The sequence below is a fragment of the Thalassophryne amazonica genome, chromosome 7, assembly GCF_902500255.1.
Source record: "Thalassophryne amazonica chromosome 7, fThaAma1.1, whole genome shotgun sequence".
In the NCBI taxonomy this organism is placed as follows: domain Eukaryota; kingdom Metazoa; phylum Chordata; class Actinopteri; order Batrachoidiformes; family Batrachoididae; genus Thalassophryne; species Thalassophryne amazonica.
In genome coordinates this window covers 73,449,646-73,476,586 of record NC_047109.1, presented here as the reverse complement: position 1 = coordinate 73,476,586, position 26,941 = coordinate 73,449,646, and the positions used below count along the sequence as shown (strand labels likewise).

The 26,941-nt window shown below is 39.7% G+C and overlaps 1 protein-coding gene across 1 annotated transcript in view; it reads left to right on the top strand.

Moving 5' to 3' along the window:
* Nucleotides 1-26,941, top strand: part of ddr1 (discoidin domain receptor tyrosine kinase 1) — a 112,428-nt gene that overhangs the window by 63,224 nt on the left and 22,263 nt on the right. The window contains exons 5-8 of the mRNA XM_034174449.1: nucleotides 10,578-10,725; nucleotides 12,737-12,839; nucleotides 13,503-13,689; nucleotides 19,743-19,992. Coding sequence (XP_034030340.1) covers nucleotides 10,578-10,725; nucleotides 12,737-12,839; nucleotides 13,503-13,689; nucleotides 19,743-19,992 — 688 coding nt within the window. The remainder of the gene's footprint in view (nucleotides 1-10,577; nucleotides 10,726-12,736; nucleotides 12,840-13,502; nucleotides 13,690-19,742; nucleotides 19,993-26,941) is intronic.

Here is a 26,941-nt window from a genome sequence, read left to right as displayed (position 1 = left end):
GTTATTTATACTTTTGAGCACACCTGTATGTGAGGGCTGTTTGTCAGTCCATCTCTTGGCTGTTGTGTTGTTATTGCATTAAAGTACAGAAGGTACTGCCCTGACTTTTAATATTTTTTTTAACTCTCTGATGTTATGCAAATCATATCTGTTGAAATGTCAGCGGTTGAACTTTGTATGACACGCTAATGTAAAATTATCATTCAAAGCATGCACAGCATCCTGTCCTGGATGCTGTGCATGCTGGGCACCTACAGAGGAGAGCCACCAGGATCTCCACTGACCAAACACACCCCGGACACCATCTGTTTACCCTGCTCCCATCAGAGAAGCGATTCCGCAACATAAAAACCCGGACTAGCAGATTGAGAAACAGCTTTTTCTCCAGAGCTGTAACCTCCATCACCCCCCACCCCCCCACCCGCTCTCATACTCACCAGCTTCAGCTTCTGTCTGAGCCTCAGACTACTGCTCCTCCTACTGGATTTTAAACAGCCATGGGCAGTGCAATTTTTACATCTTACTTTACACTGTAAATAACATGTCTCTTGCACCTTATTACGCTTATTTTTTTATTATTATTCATTTTATCTTTTATATTTAATTTTTGCTGCTACTGACTGGTTGTCACCAACAAAGTTTTGTTGTTATTACAATGACAGTAAATTTAATTAAATTTAATTTGCATAACCAAATTAAATTTGCATAAAGATGTTGCTCTTTTGCAAACCGATGAAAGCTTTTCTCCTCTGATACCAAAAAAACAAGCTTGAGTTATATTTACTGTTCCCATGGACTGATTTGGATCCTGTTGTTAGCTAATTTTAGCATCTCTTGAGGTAGTGCAAGCCAGAAACTGTTGTGCTACCTATGCAAACCTGGCAAATGGCATGCACATTGTTACAGCCAGGAATCTCACTTCAACCAACTAAGACGAAACATTGTCATGGGTGCTGTTGAAGCTCTGTTCTTAATTTTATTCACAGAAGCTCAGTCAGATTTGCATTTGGTCATTACTCACACGCTCTCATTTTGAATGTTAGTATAGCTGACCTCTGTTTAACTTTTATTAATTTAGGTCTTTATTTCTACTGTATCTGAGAAACTCACCATCAAAAAAAATAAATAAAATTATTCATTACAGCTAAGACAGCCACAGGGCTTTAGATCACTTAAATCAGCCACAAAAGCCACAAAACACCCTCAAGCATTTACATTTTAAATACACTTTTATAAATAAAAATGAGTAAATTGTTTATTTGGATGCAGTGGCACATACAACCCCTGGCAAAAATTATGGAATCACCGGCCTCGGAGGATGTTCATTCAGTTGTTTAATTTTGTAGAAAAAAGCAGATCACAGACATGACACAAAACTAAAGTCATTTCAAATGGCAACTTTCTGGCTTTAAGAAACACTAGAAATCAGGAAAAATAATTGTGGCAGTCAGTAACGGTTACTTTTTTAGACCAAGCAGAGGGAAAAAAAAATATGGACTCACTCAATTCTGAGGAATAAATTATGGAATCACCCTGTAAATTTTCATCCCCAAAACTAACACCTGCATCAAATCAGATCTGCTTGTTAGTCTGCATCTAAAAAGGAGTGATCACACCTTGGAGAGCTGTTGCATCAAGTGGACTGACATGAATCACGGCTCCAACACGAGAGATGTCAATTGAAACAAAGGAGATGATTATCAAACTCTTAAAAGAGGGTAAATCATCACGCAATGTTGCAAAAGATGTTGGTTGTTCACAGTCAGCTGTGTCTAAACTCTGGACCAAATACAAACAACATGGGAAGGTTGTTAAAGGCAAACATACTGGTAGACCAAGGAAGACATCAAAGCATCAAGACAGAAAACTTAAAGCAATATGTCTCAAAAATCGAAAATGCACAACAAAACAAATGAGGAACGAATGGGAGGAAACTGGAGTCAACGTCTGTGACCGAACTGTAAGAAACCGCCTAAAGGAAATGGGATTTACATACAGAAAAGCTAAAGGAAAGCCATCATTAACACCTAAACAGAAAAAAACAAGGTTACAATGGGCTAAGGAAAAGCAATCGTGGACTGTGGATGACTGGATGAAAGTCATATTCAGTGATGAATCTCGAATCTGCATTGGGCAAGGTGATGATGCTGGAACTTTTGTTTGGTGCCGTTCCAGTGAGATTTATAAAGATGACTGCCTGAAGAGAACATGTAAATTTCCACAGTCATTGATGATATGGGGCTGCATGTCAGGTAAAGGCACTGGGGAGATGGCTGTCATTACATCATCAATAAATGCACAAGTTTACGTTGATATTTTGGACACTTTTCTTATCCCATCAATTGAAAGGATGTTTGGGGATGATGAAATCATTTTTCAAGATGATAATGCATCTTGCCATAGAGCAAAAACTGTGAAAACATTCCTTGCAAAAAGACACATAGGGTCAATGTCATGGCCTGCAAATAGTCCGGATCTTAATCCAATTGAAAATCTTTGGTGGAAGTTGAAGAAAATGGTCCATGACAAGGCTCCAACCTGCAAAGCTGATCTGGCAACAGCAATCAGAGAAAGTTGGAGCCAGATTGATGAAGAGTACTGTTTGTCACTCATTAAGTCCATGCCTCAGAGACTGCAAGCTGTTATAAAAGCCAGAGGTGGTGCAACAAAATACTAGTGATGTGTTGGAGCGTTCTTTTGTTTTTCATGATTCCATAATTTTTTCCTCAGAATTGAGTGATTCCATATTTTTTTCCCTCTGCTTGGTCTAAAAAAGTAACCATTACTGACTGCCAATTTTTTTTTTCCTGATTTCTTATAGTGTTTCTTAAAGCCAGAAAGTTGCCATTTGAAATGACTTTAGTTTTGTGTCATGTCTGTGATCTGCTTTTTTTTTTCTACAAAATTAAACAACTGAATGAACATCCTCCGAGGCCGGTGATTCCATAATTTTTGCCAGGGGTTGTATTGTAGTAAGTATGTGTTAATAGAAACACAAGACAAAATGAACGTTTGCAGGCTATCTCTGTCAGTCCTGCATAGCTGCTCTGTATTTCTGTTAAGACCGGGGGCCTTATTTATAACGTTGCTCATCCACAAAATGGGTCCTAAAAGAGGTATATGCTAGTTTACTTTGTGATTTATTAAAACAAACTAGACAAGATTTGTGTTTTGCTGTAAACTGTAACACGTGCAGAAACATTCTGGCGATGGTGAAGTCAAGACAGATAGACAGATAAATAAATATAATAATATTATAATAATAATAATATAAATTATAATTATGCTGTGTGCTAGTAAGCTACAACTTGTACATTTAATTTCTCTTAATAACGCACTTCACAGATACATTTACTTTATCATGAATACAAAATTAGTGTTATGTGATAGTGAGCCACAATTATTCCAAAGGGAGTGTTCAGACTCAGATCTTACATCAAACCACACATTTAATATTTCATCAGCACACTACAGCTGCTGAAATGTAAATGTATTCGTAGACATGACTGGATTATCACAATCATTTGGACAAAGTGTGATATCCTGCTTGCTATACTGGCATGAAGCAAAGTATTCCTCTCCTCCAATTTTATATTAAAAATGGGCCCACGTTATTTTCACAGCTCATCAGTGCAAAGGAATCTGGGACAAGTATAATGGTAAAAAATTGTCCAGTTAATCTGTTATTTGCAAAGTTCATACTGGTTATTGTGGTGAGCTTGTTAAAACTTCATAAAGCTTGTTAAAGTTATGTCCATAAGTGACTATGATGTCAAAGTTAAGAAGCAACATGAGACACCATGATTGAATGGTCATTTCAAATGGTTGAGTTCAAAACTACTTGTGAACTCTTCGTCATCACCTAGTATTAGTGCGCTACATTTGTTTTTTGTTTTTTTTCGGCACCCCACTGCTGTGCCCGCACACAAGCACCTTGATTTGTATTTCAGAAAAGTTGATTGTCTTGCTCCGCGACCCTTAATTGGACTAAGCGGTAGAAGATGTATGAATGAATGAATGATTTTCTTGCTCTTCCTCTTGATTGCCATTATAAGCACACATTTCGGGCATCATCTATTAAGCCCCCTTCAAACATAACAAGAACCATGCCCGACACAGCAAATATTGCCATAATCTGACGCAGTCGGGAGGAAAAAGGCATGGTCAGCAGTGACAGAACGCATCCAGATTACCTCGTCCACACCTGAACAATGGCATCCAAAGCACATGTAGACAACAAGTAGACTGCTGTCATATGGCCATAAGAGGAGCTGAAGACTGCCCGATGTCCAAACGTCTGGCTGTCAAACATGGGATTGGAGTGGGAGGGAGCGCTGTGTTCCTCACATGCACGTGCGTACAAGTGCGCAGCACACGTGTGTGCATGGCACATGTATGCAGAGCGCACACGCGTGGGGCTGCAGTTATCACTCAGCCATGTGTGTGTGTGTGTGTGCGCTGCACTAGCCACTAAGCTGCGCGTGTGCCACTGGACAGCTTTGCTGAAAGTTTGCTGGCAGTGGGCCATGTCCCATGCATCAGACAGAGCCTTTCCAGGGAACTTCAATTTCTTTTTTCTTTTTGCTCACTTCAGCAGCACAGTGCAACTCTGGACACCCCTATGGTTAGATTATCACATGGGATTTATTTTTTATTTTGGGTGAGTGGATTTTAACCACAGGCTGCGATCTCGGCTCCACGTCCACGTCCGAGCTGTGAAACACTCCTGGGCTGCTGTTGGAGGTGAGATTCATGTTTATTAATGTTGTCACGGCCTGGCAAAACAGTTTCATGTCATATCTCCTACAGAGTTAGAAGGTGATCATGTGTTTCAGCAGTGAGATCCATTCAGCTTCGACCCTGACTCATGCAGTGATGCGTCACTGCCCACCACGGAGAGGCGCAGCTGCCCACATTATATACAGATATGATGGAGACAATATTCACATTATTTATGTCACCTATGGGAAGGAATGGATAAATATCTGTACTGTAAGGTGGAGTGTGGATTTAACAGGCTGTTCAGATTTGCAGGGGCATGCGCACAGTAGTGCATGGTGCTTTCGGTTTAATACCTGCTGTTCACATTTACTGTATGATGAAGTGTGCCACATACATTTCAACAGTTCCTCTGCTCTCCAGGGGGGGTGGTGGACATTATTATACGTGGCACGTACAGGTCATACCGGCAGGGCTTGCCGTGCCAGATCCATATCGAGGTTCCCTTGTATACGCTCAAATCGTTTCGGATCCTGTTTTGCCCCTATCAGAATTTGTAAATTGCGGTCAGATGGACTTCAGATTACACATGGACCACCATCATGTAGGTGTCCCATCTCGTCGGCAGCCGGAGGGTTTTGAACATGTGCATCACACTCAGGGCCGCCGGTCGATTTTGACCAACTGTGTGGACTCTCACAGATGGCTGTCAGAATGTTCTGGAACTAAAACCCGACACTTTTCAGATGTGCGCCAGTTTATCATTCTGATGATTACAATTTGTTCATGTAAATGGGGAATCTTCTTCACAGACTAAAGTTAATTATGGAGTTCCACAAGGTTCTGTGCTAGGACCAATTTTATTCACTTTATACATGCTTCCCTTAGGCAGTATTATTAGACGGTATTGCTTAAATTTTCATTGTTACGCAGATGATACCCAGCTTTATCTATCCATGAAGCCAGAGGACACACACCAATTAGCTAAACTGCAGGATTGTCTTACAGACATAAAGACATGGATGACCTCTAATTTCCTGCTTTTAAACTCAGATAAAACTGAAGTTATTGTACTTGGCCCCACAAATCTTAGAAACATGGTGTCTAACCAGATCCTTACTCTGGATGGCATTACCCTGACCTCTAGTAATACTGTGAGAAATCTTGGAGTCATTTTTGATCAGGATATGTCATTCAAAGCGCATATTAAACAAATATGTAGGACTGCTTTTTTGCATTTACGCAATATCTCTAAAATCAGAAAGGTCTTGTCTCAGAGTGATGCTGAAAAACTAATTCATGCATTTATTTCCTCTAGGCTGGACTATTGTAATTCATTATTATCAGGTTGTCCTAAAAGTTCCCTAAAAAGCCTTCAGTTAATTCAAAATGCTGCAGCTAGAGTACTGACGGGGACTAGAAGGAGAGAGCATATCTCACCCATATTGGCCTCTCTTCATTGGCTTCCTGTTAATTCTAGAATAGAATTTAAAATTCTTCTTCTTACTTATAAGGTTTTGAATAATCAGGTCCCATCTTATCTTAGGGACCTCGTAGTACCATATCACCCCAATAGAGCGCTTCGCTCTCAGACTGCAGGCTTACTTGTAGTTCCTAGGGTTTGTAAGAGTAGAATGGGAGGCAGAGCCTTCAGCTTTCAGGCTCCTCTCCTGTGGAACCAGCTCCCAATTCAGATCAGGGAGACAGACACCCTCTCTACTTTTAAGATTAGGCTTAAAACTTTCCTTTTTGCTAAAGCTTATAGTTGGGGCTGGATCAGGTGACCCTGAACCATCCCTTAGTTATGCTGCTATAGACGTAGACTGCTGGGGGGTTCCCATGATGCACTGTTTCTTTCTCTTTTTGCTCTGTATGCACCACTCTGCATTTAATCATTAGTGATCGATCTCTGCTCCCCTCCACAGCATGTCTTTTTCCTGGTTCTCTCCCTCAGCCCCAACCAGTCCCAGCAGAAGACTGCCCCTCCCTGAGCCTGGTTCTGCTGGAGGTTTCTTCCTGTTAAAAGGGAGTTTTTCCTTCCCACTGTAGCCAAGTGCTTGCTCACAGGGGGTCGTTTTGACCGTTGGGGTTTTACATAATTATTGTATGGCCTTGCCTTACAATATAAAGCGCCTTGGGGCAACTGTTTGTTGTGATTTGGCGCTATATAAAAAAATTGATTGATTGATTGATTGATGCCATTCTGCATGATTCTGGCTATGTGTGACAAGGGTATAAGCTTGAATATTCATGAGGTGTTTTGCAAATGACCATTTGTGGGTGAATGTGGGAGTGTAGAGGGCAGGTTATGAAGCAGATCAGTATGCGCATAATTCAAAGTAGTGTGTGATTTCTAAAGATGATTTTGGTTGTAGGTGCATGTATGCACAATTTTATGTCTGATTTTTTTTTTTTTTTTTTTTTGTGAGCCATTTTTTACTTTAGTTTGTAGTTCTATTTTTAGTATGAATCCAGTGCACTGTGTTATAAATCAGATCCTAGGTTCGCTAAAACTGGGAATACCGGTGAGCTTTAAGCTTGCCGCTGGACTGAGTCTCTGGAAGCTGTTGGTACAGTGCTCCACGTCTCCCGTCCCTGTGGAAGTAAAGTGCTTAATGATGCAGAATGAGCTGCGTGAGGTGTGCAAACAGCTTGTTTATTGCCGTTGACAGGCATTAGTTATGTATCCTGCAGATGTTAATTATGAGGCCATTTGTTGTGTGGGCCGCCAGAAGAGGAGGTACTGCTGGCCCACCACCAGAGGGCGCCCTGCCTGAAGTGCGGGCTTCAGGCACGAGAGGGCGCTGCCGCCACGGACACAGCCGGGGGTGACAGCTGTCACTCATTATCTCATGACAGCTGTCATCCATCTACACTTCATCATTCCACTCCATAAAAACCGGACGTCATCTCCACCTCGTTGCCGAGATATCATCTACCTGTGAAGGTAATATTCTCAGCCTTAACACTAAACTGTGTCTTAGTCTGAACTCTTTTTGCAGCCGCTTTCCTGTGGTGTTCCTTATCTGAGAGATTGGCGTTTGGTGTGATCAGCGACGGCTTCGCTTCACACCCCAACCAGATAAGTGGTTAGACAGGAGCTGCACGAGTGTGTGTTAGAGGTGGAGGTGGAATTCCCACCATTGTTGTTACTGGGTGTGCACGCACCCACATCTGACTGTTTTTGCTCCTCGCCAGCAGTACCAGATCCGACACTCGGAGACGGTGGCCACCTGGGGACTCGGAACTTGACGGCTCCAGTATTCTCCAGGTTCGGTGGCGGACGAAATCGTGTGGTTCCGGTTCTTCTCAGGACAGACGTCTTCTATCCTCGAGCCTGCCCACACGTCACCTTTGTGGATTGACTGTTGACTGCTCAAATTCTGTAATCCTCTGTGTTTTTGTTGTGCTCTTTCACAACAGTAAAGTGTTCATATTCGACTCTTTCATTGTCCGATCATTTACGCCCCCTGTTGTGGGTCCGTGTCACTACACTTTCCCAACACCATTATTGTATTTGTGTTCTCATTTTGCACTTTATTTACTATAAGAAGTTGGGCTGGAGGATTATGGTGTTGTGCCAGCTAAACTTGTTTTCCTAATATTTCTTCTAAAGCCATCATTCACTGCCTGTGTTTTCAGCACTATCCAATAACTGCCTCACCAAGCGCTGATGAAAGTACCTATTTTTGTGCTTGGTCAGTATCTAATATTTCTTTAGTGACAGCTCTGCACTGCATTTTATCTTCCTGTACTACACTGTCACAATATAGGCTTCTTACAACCAGTTTTTAGGGACTTGTGCTTCATTTATTATTAAAAAAATATTGACAAAAAAATGTGACAATGCAATATTCTTTCTGAAATTGCAATGTGATGTAATCTTTTGGTCAATTTTTAAGTTAGTTGTTCTCTGACTTTTAGTGTGTATTAAAGAAAAGTTCTCTCAGGTCATGATTTTTTGTGTCTTGTAATAATAGAATCAGAAAACACATACTATATAAAAATTCCAGCCTTCAGCAATGATTTATTCAAGGCCGCTGAGACATAGCATGTTCTCTGGTATTGCCTCCGACAAGGACCTTATGTTTTCACCTCCAACTTTTTACCAGGATTTCTTAAACACAATTAAATAATTTTCAGCAGATGTGGTGAAAAGGTTAGGTCCAACCTGTATTAGAAACTATTAAATATAAGGGCAGATCTTTAAGGACTGTTGTGGGCCATGAAATGTAAAATATGCGTTGTTCAAAAAAATTTGAGGCATGATAAGGAAAAATACATAATCCTAAGATACCCCAGATCCCAAGAAAATATTCATCTTCATGACTTGCTGTGCTGTAGCAAAGTCTTATAAATTTTAATGAAATGAATTATGAAACAAAACTGCTGAAAAATACCAAAAACCTCCAAAGCTTGATGTTTCTGGCGTGGGCTGTGTGCCAGTAATCCGAGTGACTGACTCGAGGAGAGCATCCACGTTCTTTCAGATGAGATAACTCTTGAATGCCAGCACCTTATTAAGGACCCCTTCACACATAGTGCGAATGCGTACAACTCCAGGGTGATGCACGGCAGTAGAGCTTGTATGAGTGAACCACGAAACATCACGCCGATGGGCAGGCGTGCACGATGCCAGTGCGATGGCTTGTGCATGCGGGAACACAGTGCCAGCAGCTGCGCGATGTGGTTACACAGCGCAGCTGCTGGCACTGAAAAGTGTGAAGAAAAAAAATTAATTAAAAATTTAAAAATACATGCTGCGATGGTTCCGTGCACGCGGGAACAGCAGCTTTTCACAGCAGCTGCGTGATGTGGTTACATATCGCACAGCTGCTGTGAAAATTAAAAAAAATAAAAATTAAAAATTACATGCCACCCACAGGAATTGAACCCGCGCCTTCCAAAAGCTCTGATTTCCAGTCATGACATACAGTCATGAAATGATATAAATGAGAAGCAGTGTGCTCTGATCATGTCCACATCTGCTGGTGGTGCCCAGCCACTCCGCACGTGTCCTGCCTGACACGCGTGTCTTGTGGACGGTACGCCGCAGGACTTACACTGCATCATGTGGAACAGAGCTCACATGGGTGACATGACAGTCAGATCACCCGCTGCGTGTTAGGATCTGACGGTCGTTTCAACCTGGGGGCAGCCTGTGAACAGGTATACAGTGCGTTAGAGGCACCTACGATTCTACAAATTTTGCATACAATTCCTGCTTCATGTGCACTTTATGCGCAAATCGACTAAATTTGCATTATGTGTGAAGGGACCCTAACACTGTTACATGGAGATCTTTTCATCAATATAGGTATTGAGTAACATGTCCAAATATTGATGAACTGATTTTAAAAGCAGCTATTACTATTCAAACCACATCAGCTGCCAACTACATATGGCCTTATTACTGAACCACCCTGAATTACAGAAGACCAAGAAAAGATGCATGATCTATATGGCTGATAGACCTGTACGTTACTTGAATCATAATTTTAGATGAAGAGTATGAAGTCTGGAAGCTGAAATGAAATGAATTCCTTTTAAACTGAATTATTTTGGGGGAATTCGTGGTTTTATAAGAACATCATGTTCATTCATTATTAAACCTGTTTGTGATCTTTGTGGAACTATTATAAATCTTGAAATTTATTACTAGTAGTAGTAACCTTCAGATAATGGAGCTGAATGAGGAATTTTTACACCACTTTTTAACATTGGGGCGATAACCTTGGGAGCACCTCTGCAGAGGTATGTGCTCTCACTGAGTGCCCTCCAGCCACACTCACATATCAAACCCCCCGCTGCTTTGATGAGTAATATAATACTTCTGAATGTTTGTATTTGTGATTTAGGTGGTATCGGGTAATGAGAACACGTATGATGTGGTACTGAAGGACCTAGGCCCTCCCATCGTGGCCCGGATGGTGCGCTTCTACCCCCTGGCCGACCGTGTTATGAGCGTTTGCCTGCGGGTGGAACTCTATGGATGTTTTTGGAATGGTAAGTGTGTGTGTGGATGTGAGACGCACTACAGAGAAGCTGACTTGCCTCCTGTTATGTACAGTCAGTATGTATTCTGCACAGATATTCTGAGGCATGCTTTTTGGATTTTCATTAGTCAATCAATGAGCTGACTATCCTTGAATCCTCTATCGGCTCTGTGTGTGTTTGTGTGTACTGGAAAGGAGGAATTTGTTGGATGATAATGATAATGAGTGGGTGTTTCCTCCATACATGCCACTGACTTTAACCATTGCATCAAATTTACAGTCTCTGTGGTTTGCCCAGATAAAAGACGTCACACAATGATAAATGGTGTTAGTCTCTTGTTTCCTGAAGCTTGACACTGAGTTAGTATTTATGACCGGTTATGGGATGCTCCCGCCCCGTCTACCTCCCTCAGACAGCATCAGACTGCTTGTAAATCAGAGCTGTCATGAAGGCTAAAAGCATCTAAAGTGCTGTAATGTGGCTTCTGATGCAGTGCGGTTCAGTTTATCCTCACAGATTACTGTAACGAGACTAAAAACAAATTTTATTTGTTATTTGGCTTCTCAGATATGTTTGTAGTATAATCTTGTTCTTTCATGGTTTTCTGTTTAAAGGGTTGTATTGTTAACAAAAAAAAAAAAAAAATCCTCTGCCTTGTACCATTTAGTATGTTTGAGGTTTCATGTTGAATATCTACATAGTCCCACAGAGGTCTCTGGGCATTTATAAACTCAGCTACTCTACATAAAATTTGGTCCTGAAATGTCTCATTTTATACTTGTAACATAATTCCATATCTGAATTCTTGTTTTTCTTTGTGGCAAGCAGCAGCTCTCCTCCACAGTCTTGTGTGAAGAAATCAATCAAAAGTTCGCATTTATTGAACTTTGACCCTTCGAATACACTGACTTTTGTACGTCTGACCAGTAAGCGTAGGGTAGATCTATGTGCTCATAATGAAGGATAGGCTAAAAATGTCAGAATTCTCAGAATTGTGCAACAACAAATTGGTTTCCTGTCAAGATCAAACTATAATAATAATGATAATGAATAATATTATTATTATTATTATTATTATTATTATTGTGATCTTTGTGCAAAGAAGAGAGAACTAAGATTCCAAGTTCAGTGTTCAAAACTTTGACTGGAGTTCAAGACATTTTATTGAAATGGGCGGTCCAACAAACATAATATTTGGCTGAGTTTGTGCAAATGCCCATCCCCACTTCAAGCAGAATTTCGCGCGGAACGGCCAGGGAGTTCAGACGCGCAAATACAGTATGCTAACGGAAGTCCGTATCTGAAAGGATCTGCACTCTGTGATACACAGCCACATATTTTCGTTGCTCCTTCGTCCCGTTGAGAGGGGTTGTGGTCAGCAGCAACTGCCTACATGCTACGATAACAGCAATTCAGTATATGTGGAGTAAATTTAACTGGAAACATTTCTGTTGTTACATCTGGTGATTTGTGTTAGCTTGCTGAAAGGGTGCACAGTATGACCCCTTTAAGACTCTGTTTGGACCTGACTGTCCTGCACAGACATATTGTAAAGCTTTAAAATGCATGAGCCCATATCCACGTCCAGAACATTGACCATTTATGTTTGAAGAGAGCCAAAGTTATGCACACACTGTAAATCCTGCACAAAGCATTGTGTATTTTGGGCAGTGGAGCAGCAGGTTGCCATCAGCTGACGTCGCCTCTGTTCTCAAGTTGTAGCCTGATTAGCTGGATACTGAAGCACAGAGGCTTAAGTTTCTACAATTAATGGGGAGTGGGGCTAAACGGGCCTGAATCATGGGTCTGTTTTACGGTTTGAAAAAAAACAACAAAAAAACAAGGTTAACCTTTTCCTGCAGCAGAGATTACATGAGAAAGTTGACTCAGGTTGTACTCAAAGTCTGCGTTTTTTTACAGCTCATCCAGGAGTTTACCAAAGCATGTTTTGTTTTTTGAGTTCACACTTGCGCAAGTATTAACGTGCATTTCTTTACCTGCTTTTGTCTCTTGTGCTCAGATGGATTAAAGGCTTACACAGCTCCCGTGGGTCATGTCATGCACCTATCTGGCATGCCCATCTACCTGAATGATTCCACCTACGACGGCAGCACCGAGAAAGGGTAACACATGTGCAGCCGTGAGGCTTTTACCATTTTAATGTCTGAACTTACATATGATTTCCATACTTTTCTATAACCGCCAAGTTCCACTGCAATGTAAAGAAGCAGATTTTGTTATATACTGCAGTATAGATTGAGCAAATTTTATAAAGATTTCTGAGTGTCAGCACCTGCAGTGTGGAGTGAAATGTGACTTCAGAGAAGTAACAAAAGCAGTGCGTCTCCACAGAAACGTTACATCTGTTTGTGCTGACATGGGGCCGAAGCCAAGTCCTTTTTTCCCCCTTGTGTCCAACTAAAAGAAAGGGAATGACATTATTTTTGTGTGTGTGTGTGTTGCTTTGGGATTTGAGCCGTGTTTCCTGGCCATAATGTTTTGGCAGCGAGCAAAGGGGGGAATTAGGACGGGGCTATACCTCATGGGCTGTGTGGTTAATGGCCCTGAAATGTTTTTCTAGCTGATGAGCTGACACCTTTGCTGTAATCCAGGCATAATTGTTGCAGATGTGCATGTCTGCATGTTCCTGTGTACTATATACTCGTGCTCATATGTCTTTGTGTACATGAATGCGTTTGTAAATGAGATGTGACAGGCACTCTGCAGCTTCCAGCGTTAGTTCTGCACACAGCTACGTGCTAACCCACAAACCGCTGTGTGTGCAGGGTGCAGTTTGGAGGTCTCGGCCAGCTGTGTGATGGTGTTCTGGGAGGAGACGACTTCATAGAAACTAAAGAAATGAGGGTGTGGCCTGGGTATGACTACCTGGGCTGGAGCCGAGAAGCTCTTGGGCAAGGGAGCGTTGATATTGAATTTCACTTTGAGAAACCCCGTGTCTTCCATAAAATGCAGGTAAGAAATTAAAGGTGTGTGCGTGTGCGTGAGGGAGTGAAGGAGAGGGCTGATGAGACTGTGCGACACATTTTTTGAACACCCAAAACACCAATGTTTTTACTCATCTCACAGCTCTGTTACACATGTACCAAAAAAGTCTGTGGTTATTTGGGATACATGAACCCCAAATGGCAGATAATCATTTTCACCACAGTGAAACAATAGGCACAGAATTATCACAGAATTTGAGAAATGCACAAAAAATGTTGATAACTCACAAAGTATATTTACATTTGGGCCACAAAGGTGTTGCCAGTCTTCACAAATGTTTGGTGCTTTGTCGGGACTAAAAACAGACAAAATGTTTTTTTTAAATGGACACAACTAACAATGAAAGTATATTACATTTGTAATCACAGGTATTGTCAAGCTGCCACACTGTCAGTGATTCCAAACTGCCACACTATTGCAGTAACTTTGTGAACACGCTTGCTACGCTTACATAAATATTGCATAATTTTAATCACAAAATGATGTGGCTAAATAATGAAGTGCCTTAATACAAATACATAATGCATATTGCATAACTCACACACTTCCCCAGTTACTTCACTGAACTGACTGCTATATCTCTGGAACCTCCATGTGTTTTGTCTTAATTTTGGAGTCAAATTATTTGCAGGCTACAAGGTTCTGTAGGTTGTAATGGTAGACAGCTGAACTTTTACCATGGTAATGAGTACTGTATTTGCCAGCGTATTAAGTTGAACCTGTCAAAGAATGCCTCTTGAAGGAAAAAACCCATGAATCACAACTTTTTTTTCAGTATTTTCAGCTCTTTAATTTTTTTGTTTTTTTTTCATTGTTGACGTGTACTTTTTATTATTGCCATTTATTCTTTTGTTATCGATATTTATTTTGTTTGGTGCTTTTATTCCTCGTCAATGCTTATATAAAATAGTTGTTATTATTATTATTATTAAGAAAGAACATGTGATTTCCGGGTATACAAGTCGCGCCAGCGCATAAGTCACAGGCTGTCCCAAATAGGTAAAATAATATGTGCGACTTATACGGGAATAATGAGTAAGGATGTCCCAAACCCAACAGATTAGGCAGATTAATCAAAACTGGATTTATTGAAAACAACTCTCAAACAGATCAGTCTGCTTAGCGTCCCAGTCCATTACATAAGCACTGCGCCAACAAAGTTGTAGCCATCTTTCTGTCCGGTGCATGGTACCAACTCACCAGGAGCATACAGTATTTTTGCATACTTCTTTGCGTCAAATAGACATCTAGCCTATTTCTCTGGAAGGGCGCATGTGATATGCTTCTTACAGGCCAATCGGGTCATGCTTTCCACTTGAAGACACGTTTTTCTCCTCGGAAGACCCCCCAACCCCCCCCCTCCTGTCTGGGTGAATGTCCACTTTTCTAAGATGTTTTTGCATATAATAATAATAATGATGATAATTATGTTGATGATGATCAGGGCGGCGTGGGTGGCGAAGCTGTTCACAGGCTTGCTTCCAAAGCAGAAGGTTCTTGTTCAAGACCACCTGTGACCATTCTCCATGTAATGTGGAGTTGCGTCAAGGAGGGTATCTGGCGTAAAACGTACCACATCAAGTTGGAGATCCATATCGAATTTGCTCTGATGACCCCGGATTAGATCTGGATCAAACTTTCTCAGGAGATAGTGAGTGTCAGTCTGCACCTCACTTTAAGGTGTGAGAGTGATTGGGGTACATTTGTTTAAGATATAATGGAAAATATATATTAAATGGGGTTTTCAATGTTAAATTTAAATGGCCACAAAAGCTGTAATCTGGATCAGATCAGGATCAAACTTCGGCAGTCGATAAAGGATACCGTCCTACATCCTACAAATATGAAAGAGAGTTATGAATTTTTGAAAATTAATTAAATGTTAAAGGATGGGGATTTTTCCAATTTTCCAAGATTTTTCCTGACTTTGACCTTTGACCTATGACCTTGAAAATTGAATCAGTTCTTGCCTGTCAGGATATGAATCCTCCTGTAAAAATATCATAACGATATCAGAAAAGCTGTAAGTTACAGACTGTTCACAAACAGACAAACTGGGTGAAAACATAACCACCGCCCAACTTTGTTGGTGAAGCTAAATTAAAAAAAAGCCAAGCTTTTTTTCTTAATGCATTGCACATCTGTTCAATTGTAAAACACAGATACTGGATTGACTTTAATGTATTGTATTTTCTGGAGCATGAGTCACTTTTTTTTTTTTTCTTTTTTTTTTTACTAGCTTGGGAGGTCCAGTGATTTATACTGTGGTGCAGCCTATATACTAAAAATGAGATTGTTATTTATAATAATAATAATTACAATAACTATTTATATAGGACTTTCCCAGGGATCAAAGCACCAAACAAAATAAACTCCAATAATAAAAGAATAAATGGTAATCATAAAAAGTACAATACAACAATGCACCAAGATCAAAGAGCTGATAATATAGGAAAAAATGTGCCACTTGTATATGTTTTTTCAGTTCTTGCACAGAGGTAGACCAGGTAGTGAGAATACAGATATTTGCATCACTGAGCAGAAAGCAAGTAGATCATGTATCTGCTAACACAGGAGACGTGTAAGTGGTGCGTTAAATATGTGCAATGTTGTGTGTAGTTTGTCATGAATATAGCAACGTGATTCATTGGCTGCATAAACTATCTTGCAGGATTTCAGACTCGCTTCATTTCTCATAAATGAGCACCAGGTGCTTTATGAACTGGTTGTGTATGATCATGTTACCTTGCCTAATTATTTACTTCATTAGCAGACGTCAAGCTTATTGTGATTTATAATGGAGCATTAAGGATCTTTAATGCAGATTGATTCTTGTTGCATCTGATGAAACTCTGGCTCCTGCACAGCACACAGTGACAGTAAATTTGCTGTTTTCCTCTCAATTATAGCTGAGATCATCTCAGCAGAAATCATAATAGCAACTGTATAATAGCAGCTATTATATTGCGCTGTGCACTGCAGTGTGTTTGTGTGTGACAGGGTCTGTGCTTGTCTGTCTGGGTGACACGCTGTTGCATCATTGTGTTTTTGTGTCTGAGCAGCAACATGAGGAGATAATAAATAATGTGAAGCAGCCCAGTTGACTTACAGTATATCTGTTTCTCATTCATCTTGGACTGAAATGTTGGTTGTGGGGAATTTCACCCCATACATATTGAGGAGTTTGAATTCCAAGCCAACGCTATAAAATGACAAGTAATCTGGGTTATATATGATTTTGACAAAATTCCAAACTTATAAATCCTTCACAGTTGGTTGATTGCCTCATATAACATTTAATCTTCTCCCAGGTTTTTTTTTTTGTGTAAACATTTGCCCCTTTTGCCTTTATTATTGTGTTTCGGTTTTACGATGATTCCCAGCAGTGTTCTGAGAGTTTTTCCTGGGCTTATCCTGCTTTTCCTGTGTTTTCCCCAATCATTTTCCCACACATTACCTCAGCTGTTACATACCGTCCCAGCAGAGAGGATACGTTAGGAACACGGATCAAATATATAAAGACGGGAAACCTGAAGCTAATTTTGACTTGTCTCTATAGGCTGTGGGTTCTTAACCTTTGCCTAATCACTCTCCCAAAAGGAAACATGCACTTTGACTTTTGTCTGTCATAACTCCCACCTTTTATAGTTCATTTAACCATCATAACTCATACATCTTATAGGTCATTTAGTAGAATGGGGTCCATTCTCTCAGAGGGAGATCGTTAAAATGGCCCAGGGCTGGTGTTGCTGGTAAAAAAAAAAAAAAAAAAAAAAAAAAAAAAAATCTGAAAAGCATTTTCTACAAGCATTCCTACAAATCTCTTAATTTCTGTTTACATATGTGTTTTCCGGAGCAGCCATTACCAGAAAACGAGCAATTTCATAAACCTTGGTACAAGTCCTGGTTATAGGTTGGTAATACACATATTATCATATCGTTTGAGTTGAGCCCATTTTACCAGAGTTATGACCCTTGATTAACAAATCTAGACTCCATCAGTTTCATGAGTGGCTGCTTGCATTCTGAAATCAATTCCTCTCACATTTTTAGGAAGAATTTCGTGAAACGTGGCACAAGTCCTTTTTGTAGGCTGGCAAGACGCATATTGTAATATTGGTCAAAATTGACACATTTTGGCAGAGTTATGGCCCTTGATTAACAAACCTAGGCACTGGCAGTTTCACAAGTTTGTGTCTGTATTCTGAAATCAACTATCACATACCCTGAAATGTTATCAGAATGTAGCAAGCACTTGTACCAAAGCAGCATTTGCCAGCAGGGGATATTGTGCTCTCAGAGCACTCTTGTTAGTATTGGACAGATAAACATTCTTATGTGAGAAAATAATAATATACTGAATTTGTTAACTAATATTTATGCAGCTGTAAGGTGGGAAGGGTGGCGGCTTACTGGTTAGCACTGTGCCCTCACAGCGAGAAGGTCCCAGGTTCACTTCTGACCTGCTGGTTTCTGTTTTGAGTTTGCATGTTCTCCCCACGGTTCCCTGTCAGTTCATTAAAAAGTCTCTACATAGTTTGATTACACATAATTCTCTTCATTGCATTAGTTAGACTCTCCAAATGTACAGCAGCACAGAAGTAAATATCAACCTTTATATGAAGAGGAATATGAATACAGTCTGATCCATAAGTGTTAGGACAAGGACTGGAATGTGTTTATTCATTTTACTCCTGTATACTGGCCACAGTGAATTTGGGATGACACAAGCAAGATGTGCTTGTTGTGTAGACTTTCATCAAGGGCATTTATTAAAAATCATGCTTTAATTATTAAAATTTTTCACAGCAGCATGCGTACAATAATTTTAACAAGCCTCTTTATTACTTTTTTAAGGGTTTTGTCTAAAATTCACAGAAAACAGTACAGCTAAATAATGCAGTCAACAGGGAAATCCTAATAGAGGTTAGGATTTATGATGAAACAAGTGAAAGCTAATGAGTATTGTTACCTTGTCAAATTAAGCTTTTTGCAGATCAAAACAGCTTTATACCCTGAAGGAGTCATGAATTACCTTCTGCAAAGCTCTTGCACAACACTGCCAGTAAAAACTCCCCCTGGTGCATTTCCCTCCACACAGAATCAGTTACACGTTGGGACGCATTAGTAGATGAGAGCTGAGAGCGCCGACCATAAATGACATGATGCGAACCGCGTTGCTGCCGGTTCGAGTGCTTTGCAGTGCGGCTTTCTCATTCACTCTCATCACGTTTAGTGTCTCTTATTGACAGTTTGAATAACAGCAAAAAAAAAAAAACCTTTAAAAAATCAGAATGAATCAATGACACGTCAGCTCCTCCATTTGCTGCAGCTGTTCTTCTTGCCTCTCAGCTGTGGATGTGCGTGTGTGCATTACCATGTGGATTCACTTAGAGAGACCCCGTCGTAAGAAGGAGGTCAATAGCTAACCTGGAAGAGCAGTACTGACAACACCTCTCTTCTAGAAAAAAAACTCTCCCAGCAACCTTTTTTAATCTTTTTCCTGTGAAGTCTGACAGATCTATCATTTTGACCTTTCACTTGCTCATTTGAGCGCCCGCTATCTTCTTCCACACACGTCTCTCCTCCTGCTCCTTGTCCTGCTCCCAGCCACAGTGACGGCTCATATTTTAGCTCAGGTTTTATAGATTCATCCCTCCATGATCTTCCTCCTCTTGTAAAAACAACACACATACTTTACCCGCTCCTTCTCATCAAATCTGATCTCATATATTGTTTTTGTGCCCTTCTGTGTCCTGCATTTGTTCATTTGTTTTCTCATTCAGCTCTTTCTTGCCAAAGCAATTAAAGCTGAACAACATGAGAATGTCATTAATTTTGTGTATTAACTCAATCCTGCTGTCTCTCTGTGAATAATGAATGATTAACCTGCTGATTTTACCCGATGTTTTGCTCAAGGGCTGAGCTAATTCTGATAAGTAGACACACGGCATAAACAAACTTAAGAACTATTTGTTTCTGTTAATGCATCCTCTCCTTTTATCTTCTTCATTAATAAGGTGCATGGTAACAACCGGCATACTCAGGGCGTGCGGGTCTTCAGTAAGGTGGAGTGCCTGTTTAAACCAGGCATCCTGCAGCAGTGGTCCTCCCCCGCCCTCACCTTGCCTGTGCCCCTGGATGATCTGAAGGACCCCTCCTCACGGATCATAACTCTGCCACTGGGCAATCGGCCAGCTCAAATCCTTCGCTGCAAGTTCTATTTTGCTGACCGCTGGCTGCTGCTCAGTGAGGTATCTTTCCTCTCTGGTAAGCACAGAGAAAAGAACCGGAATGGTCTTATTTTTTTTATTTTTTTTTTTTTATCATTCTGGTACTAGATGTGGTTTCAACATGTGAGATTTGGGAGGTTGCTGTTCTGAATTTCAGTTTGTACAGGGGTCAAAAGTTAAAGCTGCTCCAATTTTGGTAAATAGTGTTGCAAATTATTGGTTGAACTAATGGATTAATAAATGGAATAGTTTTGAGTATGTTGAATGCTTGGTTTGCAAAGTCAATGTCAAACAATGTCGATGTACAATGGGGAAAATAAGTATTTGATCCGCTGTCAGTTTTGCAAGTTTTCCCACCTACAAAGAATGGAGAGGTCTGTAATTTTTGTCATAGGTACACTTCAACTGTGAGAGACAGAATCTAAAACCAAAATCAACAAAATCACAGTGTATGATTTTTTTTTTAATATTTAATTTGCAGTTTATTGCATGAAATAAGTATTTGATACAATAGAAAAACAGACCTTAACATTTGGTACAGAAACATTTGTTTGCCATTAATGTTTCAAACTACAGGTCAGATGTTTCCTGTAGTTCTTGACTACAGTTTTCACACTGATTTTGGTCCACTCCTCCATACAGATCTTCTCCAGATCTTTCAGGTTTGGAGTTTCAGCTCCCTCCCAAGATTTTCTTTTGAGTCAGGTCTGGAGACTGGCTAGGCCACTCGAGGATCTTGAAATACTTCTTACGGAGCCACTCCTTGTTGCTCTGACTGTGTGTTTTGGATCATTGTCATGCTGGAAGAATCAGCCATGACCCATCTTCAATGCTTTTACTGAGGGAAGGAGGTTGTTTGCCAAAATCGCAATACATGACCCCATCCATCCTTCCCTTTAATAAGGTGCAGTCGTCCTGTTCTCTTTGCAGAAACGCACCCCCAAAAATGATGTTTGCACTCCCATGCTTCACGGTTGGGATGGTTTTCTTGGAGTTGTTCTCATCCTCCAAACATGCCAAGTGGCGCTGATTCCAAAAACCTCTATTTTGGTCTTATCTGATTGAGTGTGTGGACAGGTGTCTTTTACACAGGTAACAAGTTCAAACAGGTGCAATTAATACAGGTAAAGAGTGCAGAATAGGAGGGCTTCTTAAAGAAGAACTAACAGGTCTGTGAGAGCCAGAATTCTTGCTGTTTGGTAGGTGATCAAATACTTATTTCATGCAATAAAATGTAGATTAATTATTTAAAAATCAAACAAAGTGATTTTTTGGATTTGTTTTAGATTCTGTCTCTCACAGTTGAAGTGTACCTACAATACAAATTACAGACCTCTGCCTTCTTTGTAGGTGGGAAAACTCAAAATTGACAGTGGATCAAATACTTATTTTCCCCAGTGTACATTGGATTCTATGGCATGTAATATGTTACCTTGTAATGTGACAACTGAGCATGACACATGGTGAAAACTGTTCCTTTTTAAAAGCCTATTAACTCAACCAATAACTTAAATCACATTTTACAAAAATTAGAGCAACTTTAACCTTTGACCCCTGTACAAACTGAAACTGACTGTCACTATTCTTTCTGTTTTTACCCCATAACTCCATAACATTACAGATAGTCCAAACTATACCTTTTTGGAATCTGTGTGATCAGACACATAATGTGGTATAGCTTTCATTATGACTGGAGCATTTTTAAATTTTGACCCCTGTATAATTCGTCATTGACCCCTACCTGGCCGCCATATTGTATTTTTAAGTGGCCCGCACCTTTTTCTCAAACACTGATTTATGAAGAACATTCATGCCAAATCTGATGCTTGTATCACCAAGCGAATAATTCTGGACAAAAGTCATGCTCATCTGCTCCACTAAAATGAATTTTCTTTCCTTACTCTCTGCGCTTTTAAATTATTTAAAAATAGTCATATTGTGCACCACTAGTTTGTCTATTGTCTGTAGTTACATTTGGTTATGATTGTGTGTTGAATGTCCTCATGACAGTGCACAGAGAAACCTCCCTGTTATAAGCCATATTTATTTCAGAAACTCCTCATTTTAGATTAATGTAACTGAAGTCCATGTCTGGATTCTGCTCAAGTCACCCACCCCTGTCATAGTCTTTTACATTTAAGAAATCTGAAAATGCACAGTTTAACACTGTCCAAGTTAAAATGGACAGTGATCTAGTGTTTTCCCATATAACCCGTGGGTGACCGTTAATTTGACGTTTTTGAAAGTTAACACTGCTCGTGTTATCTGGCTCATCTTTACAGTGGAAAAATACTAAGATTGTTCGTAAGACACATCTTCAGGCTGTAACATAACCAAATGTGGAAAAAGTGAAGCTCTGTGAATACTTTCTGGATGCCACTGTATTGTGGTGTTTTCACATCGCTATTTGATTAGCCATTTGAACTTTTCAGTCTTCTCCAAAAGGTGTGAACACGGTCTGTACCAAACTGATTTTTGTTCTGACTGAAAGAAGGAGTCTTGTTCCTGAGCAAATTAAGCCATGGTTGTTTGGTGTGTTTATAATGTGAATATATATATCAATATATAGATATATATATATATAGATATATAGATAGATATTTTTATTATTTTAATGATTGAGACTTGAGCAGGACGTTTCAACGAAGGTGGTCGATGTCATTCACCTTAATTAGTCTCTCCCAAAACACAGTTGCTGTGGCTCACTGGAATAGTTTCACTCTGTTTCACCTTTTCTCAGGGCAACAACATCATTTTCTCACATAAAGGTTATTTGGCAAATTGAAACTAGTCTTGTGTGCTATACTTGAAGTTTTTGCTGCTGGCAGTACTATTGAAATAATACTATTACAACAGCAACAAATTGAACCGAAATGAACCTACACGCATTTTCCTGTATTGATTCAGGCTGTAATACCCTTGGCATTAACAACACAAAATTGTCAGATGTTTGTCTGTCCACAAACCAATATAACTGCATAGGTAGAGAGGTGTAGTCACAAAAACGGAACCCTGCCTTGCAAGGTGTGTATGCTATTTATTTTTTGTGTATAAAGTTGTCATGAGCCAGGCTAAAGACCCCCTCACAGTGAATGACAATGGTGAGTGATGTTAAAAGGTGTTTATTCTGAAACTCCAGTAACTGGTTGGGATGTGAATGCGTCAAGATGTTCTGAACTCAGCTGTGTTTCTTAACCAGGGCAGGAAATGTTAACACAACAATGATGCCAGTTAGTGATGCCAAAGAACAGTTAATCATATTAACCAGTAGTTTGTATGTCAAAGTCCAAGTATAACAACCAGCTCACGGTTTCAATCCAGGTCTACACTTTGTTCCTTTGGGGTGCTCATGACTGTTGGTTGAATAAAATAGGGACCCGTCTGACTGCTCATTCTGTGTCTCATGACCTGTTACAGTGCATCTGGAAAGTATTCACGTGCTTCCCTTTTTCCACCTTTTATTATGTTACAGCCTTATTCCAAAATGTAGTAAATACATTTTTCCCCTCAAAATTCTACTCACAACACCCCATAATGACAACATGAAATTTGGCATATTTATTAAAAATAAAAAACTAAGAAATCACATCTACATAAGTATTCACATCCTTTGCTCAGTACTTTGTTGATGCACTTTTAGCAACAATTACAACCTCAAGTCTTCTTGAATATCTCAGATAAACTTTTTTTTAACATTGTCATTATTGGGGGGAAAATAAATTTTAACTGTTTTGGAATAAGGCTGTAACGTAACAATATGTGGAGAAGATGAAGCGCTGTGAATACTTTGGGGATGCATTCAATTTAACCACAACAAGATCAGTACTCATAAAAGAAACAGTCTTAGGTCCAGCAGGCGTGACTCAGAATAAAGGTTCCATAAAGTGGAGCAGTGAACAGGCAGCAGTCTTTCAAAAGTGCACAGTACAGGGATTCGGTACACAGTAAGCAACAGACTTTTGGAGGACAAGGCATGTGGGTTATTCCAGCAAAAGGCTGTTCAAAATCGAGCAACAGTATCTGCAGTTGTTAAGCAAAAACTCAGAGGTCACAATACTCAGCAGAGGTCAAAAGCATGGTTGAAGCTAGAATAGTAAGAATACTCAGTAGAATCTCACAGAACACTGACAAAATGCATAAAAGTGGGATGGAACCACGACAGTCTGGTAGAGGGCATGTGAAAAGGAACATCTTTTAAGAGATGTTTATCAGCCAATGGTGGAAGTCCTGAAACACGGGAAAATGAAAGAGTAAACCCTGGAAGTAACTCCACATGCAGAACCTATAACGGAGCATAACAACAGTACACCAGAATCGCAAGGAATAAATATTACGTAAACTCTCACTCAAGGGACATGAGACACCTTGGGGCAACTGTTTGTTGTGATTTGGTGCTATATAAATAAAATTGATTGATTGATTGAAACAGTAAAGGCATGGAGGAAAAGAACAAATACGCAAAAGAATAACACAAAATCAATAGAGCCTTCAAACTGAATATAAAACTGACACCAGCACATTGTTCTGAACACTGAGGGGGAACAAAGCTAAGCACAGAGACACCGCAGGGGGTGGTGAAACAAACTGAGGGAAGAAATGACACAGAGGGAGGATGAAACAAAAAAACAGAATGGGTGAAAGCTGCGCAATAGCATGCACATGCGAGTGACTCGTGAAAAAAGTACATTTGGTTTTAAGCAACCTAATATTATGTTGTGGAACAGATGCTTATATAACCACTTTAAAAATGGGAGGTGATGGACTAGAAGTCACAGAGTTGGGCTTGTAACCAGATGATCCACACTTTAATTCCCCATCAGATGGCAAACTAACTATGGTGCCCAAGCTGAACACCTAGTAGCATGCTGATATATATATATATATGTGTGTGTGTGTGTGTGTGTGTGTGTGTGTGTGTGTGTGTGTGTGTAAGAAAGAGAGGCAGAGGCAGCACTGTAAAGCTGAAATTCAGTCTCTTTATTTAAGGGTTGTTTTGTCCAGCTGTTTGAATGAGAGGGTTCTGAATATGAATGCAAAAGTGTTGATTTTGTTTTTTAATGGAAGTTCTAGCATAGACACACAAATGTTAGACTTTTTTCCAAATTTAAATGTCTTAAAGGTGTATTCTGTTTGATTTTTCATAAAATCAACAGTTTGCTAGTACCTTTATTTCTATATTACAAAATTTCTCATAATTTTATTGTTGGTAAAGTATTATTTTTGGTGGATTCAATGGCAAATGTAGTGAGTAATCTTGAGATTTTGCAGACAAAATGAAGGAGGAACCACATGTATTGACAGTTGACACAGCAGATGTGAGTGCTGTCTTACATGTACAGCAGATATCCAGCAATATCTTTTCCCAACAAAATGCTGGCCTATAGTATGATTATAAGTTCCATCGCTTTCCATTTCCATTTTATGTAGGTTTGTTTTTTGTTGTTGTTTGTTTTTTGACACTTTTAGTCAAATGTCTACCTCTTTTCTTTAGCTTCATGAAACTGATACTGCCATATGTAGCTGGCACTGACCTTTGAATTTCAAAGGGAATGCAGTGTATCATGGTGTCTTCTTGCACTCCCCTGCACATGGTGATATAAAATTGTGAATTCTTCAGTTTAATACGATGGAACAAATTTATAGTGGTGACTAAGAAAATACTTTTTCTGGCTTCAGTCATAAAAAATTCAAAAGGATTACAGCTTTATACATTGCTTTAATAGGATAACGTATGACATGTAATTTTACGTCTGCCATGTCTTTCGTCTGTGTATGAACTGAAACTGTGCAAGTAGTAAACAAAAATGCACCTCCAACATCTTGTGTGGAGCTCAAATTTGTTTGCCTGAAGAGACATCAAATAGAAATCTGCTGCAGCTGCTGTCCTCGTGAGATTACTGTGATTAATCACATTTCATTATTGCCTCATAAACACTGTCAGGTGTTGCTTTATAAGACTATTATCTCAGCCAGGTAGCTAAAGTGGCTTTATTCCAACAGTGGCTTTAATCCAGCTTGCCTGGTAGTTGAAATCAGGCCAGACTTTTGATCATTTTTGAACAACATTAGAACATATACACTATGTCCAAAGTAGGTGCTAAAATAGCACAAATTTATTGTTAAGTCTGAGTACAGTTGATGTGGGGCCACCATAGCGACTAGGCCTTGGCCCACATTTGGTCCAAGAACATGAAAAATAAGCAGTTTGGCTGGCTGCTAACAAGCTATTATTTTCCTCACACATACTTGGTTACACATTTACATTAGTCAGAAATAGCTGTGCTCTTTGATGAAACTCCTCTTTGAAGCCTCTGAATCCCAAGCAGTTTATGGGTGTTTTTTTTTCTATTTTTTATTATTATTATTTTTTTGTGTGCTCTTGTCGTATTTTTATTTACTGTGGATTCGTTTTTCACTGCACATGCAAATCCTGCACCTCTATAGAAACAGTACAGTCATGGAAACAAATAAGCAGGACATAAACTTTAATTTTTATGTAGTACTACACAGTTATAAATATATAAAATCATAAAATAGTGAATTGTTTACACATGCACGCATGTGTGTGTGTGTGTGTGTGTGTGTGTGTGTGTGTGTGTGTGTGTGTGTGTGTGTGTGTGTGTGTGTGTAAGACTGCCTTTGGATTATAGGAACAGGCATCAAGCAGACCAGACTCAATTTGTTTACTGTCTGGTCATACTAACAACAACAAAAAAGGAAAACAAAGCACAGAATGTCACACATGGAAATACAGAAATGTTGCTGTTAAATAAATAAAGCAGTAAATGGTTTAAAGAAAAATTTGCGAGTCGCTGATCAGAGCCTGTTTAGTCATAGAAGAAACGTTCTCCAGAATTCATCCATAATCAGATCCGACAAATTTTGGAGCTCTGATCTGACAATAAAGTCTGATCTTATCTTAGCTTATCTTATTGTATAGCTAATAGTGTTGGTTGACTTCAGCTATGGCAAATCCATCAGATCTG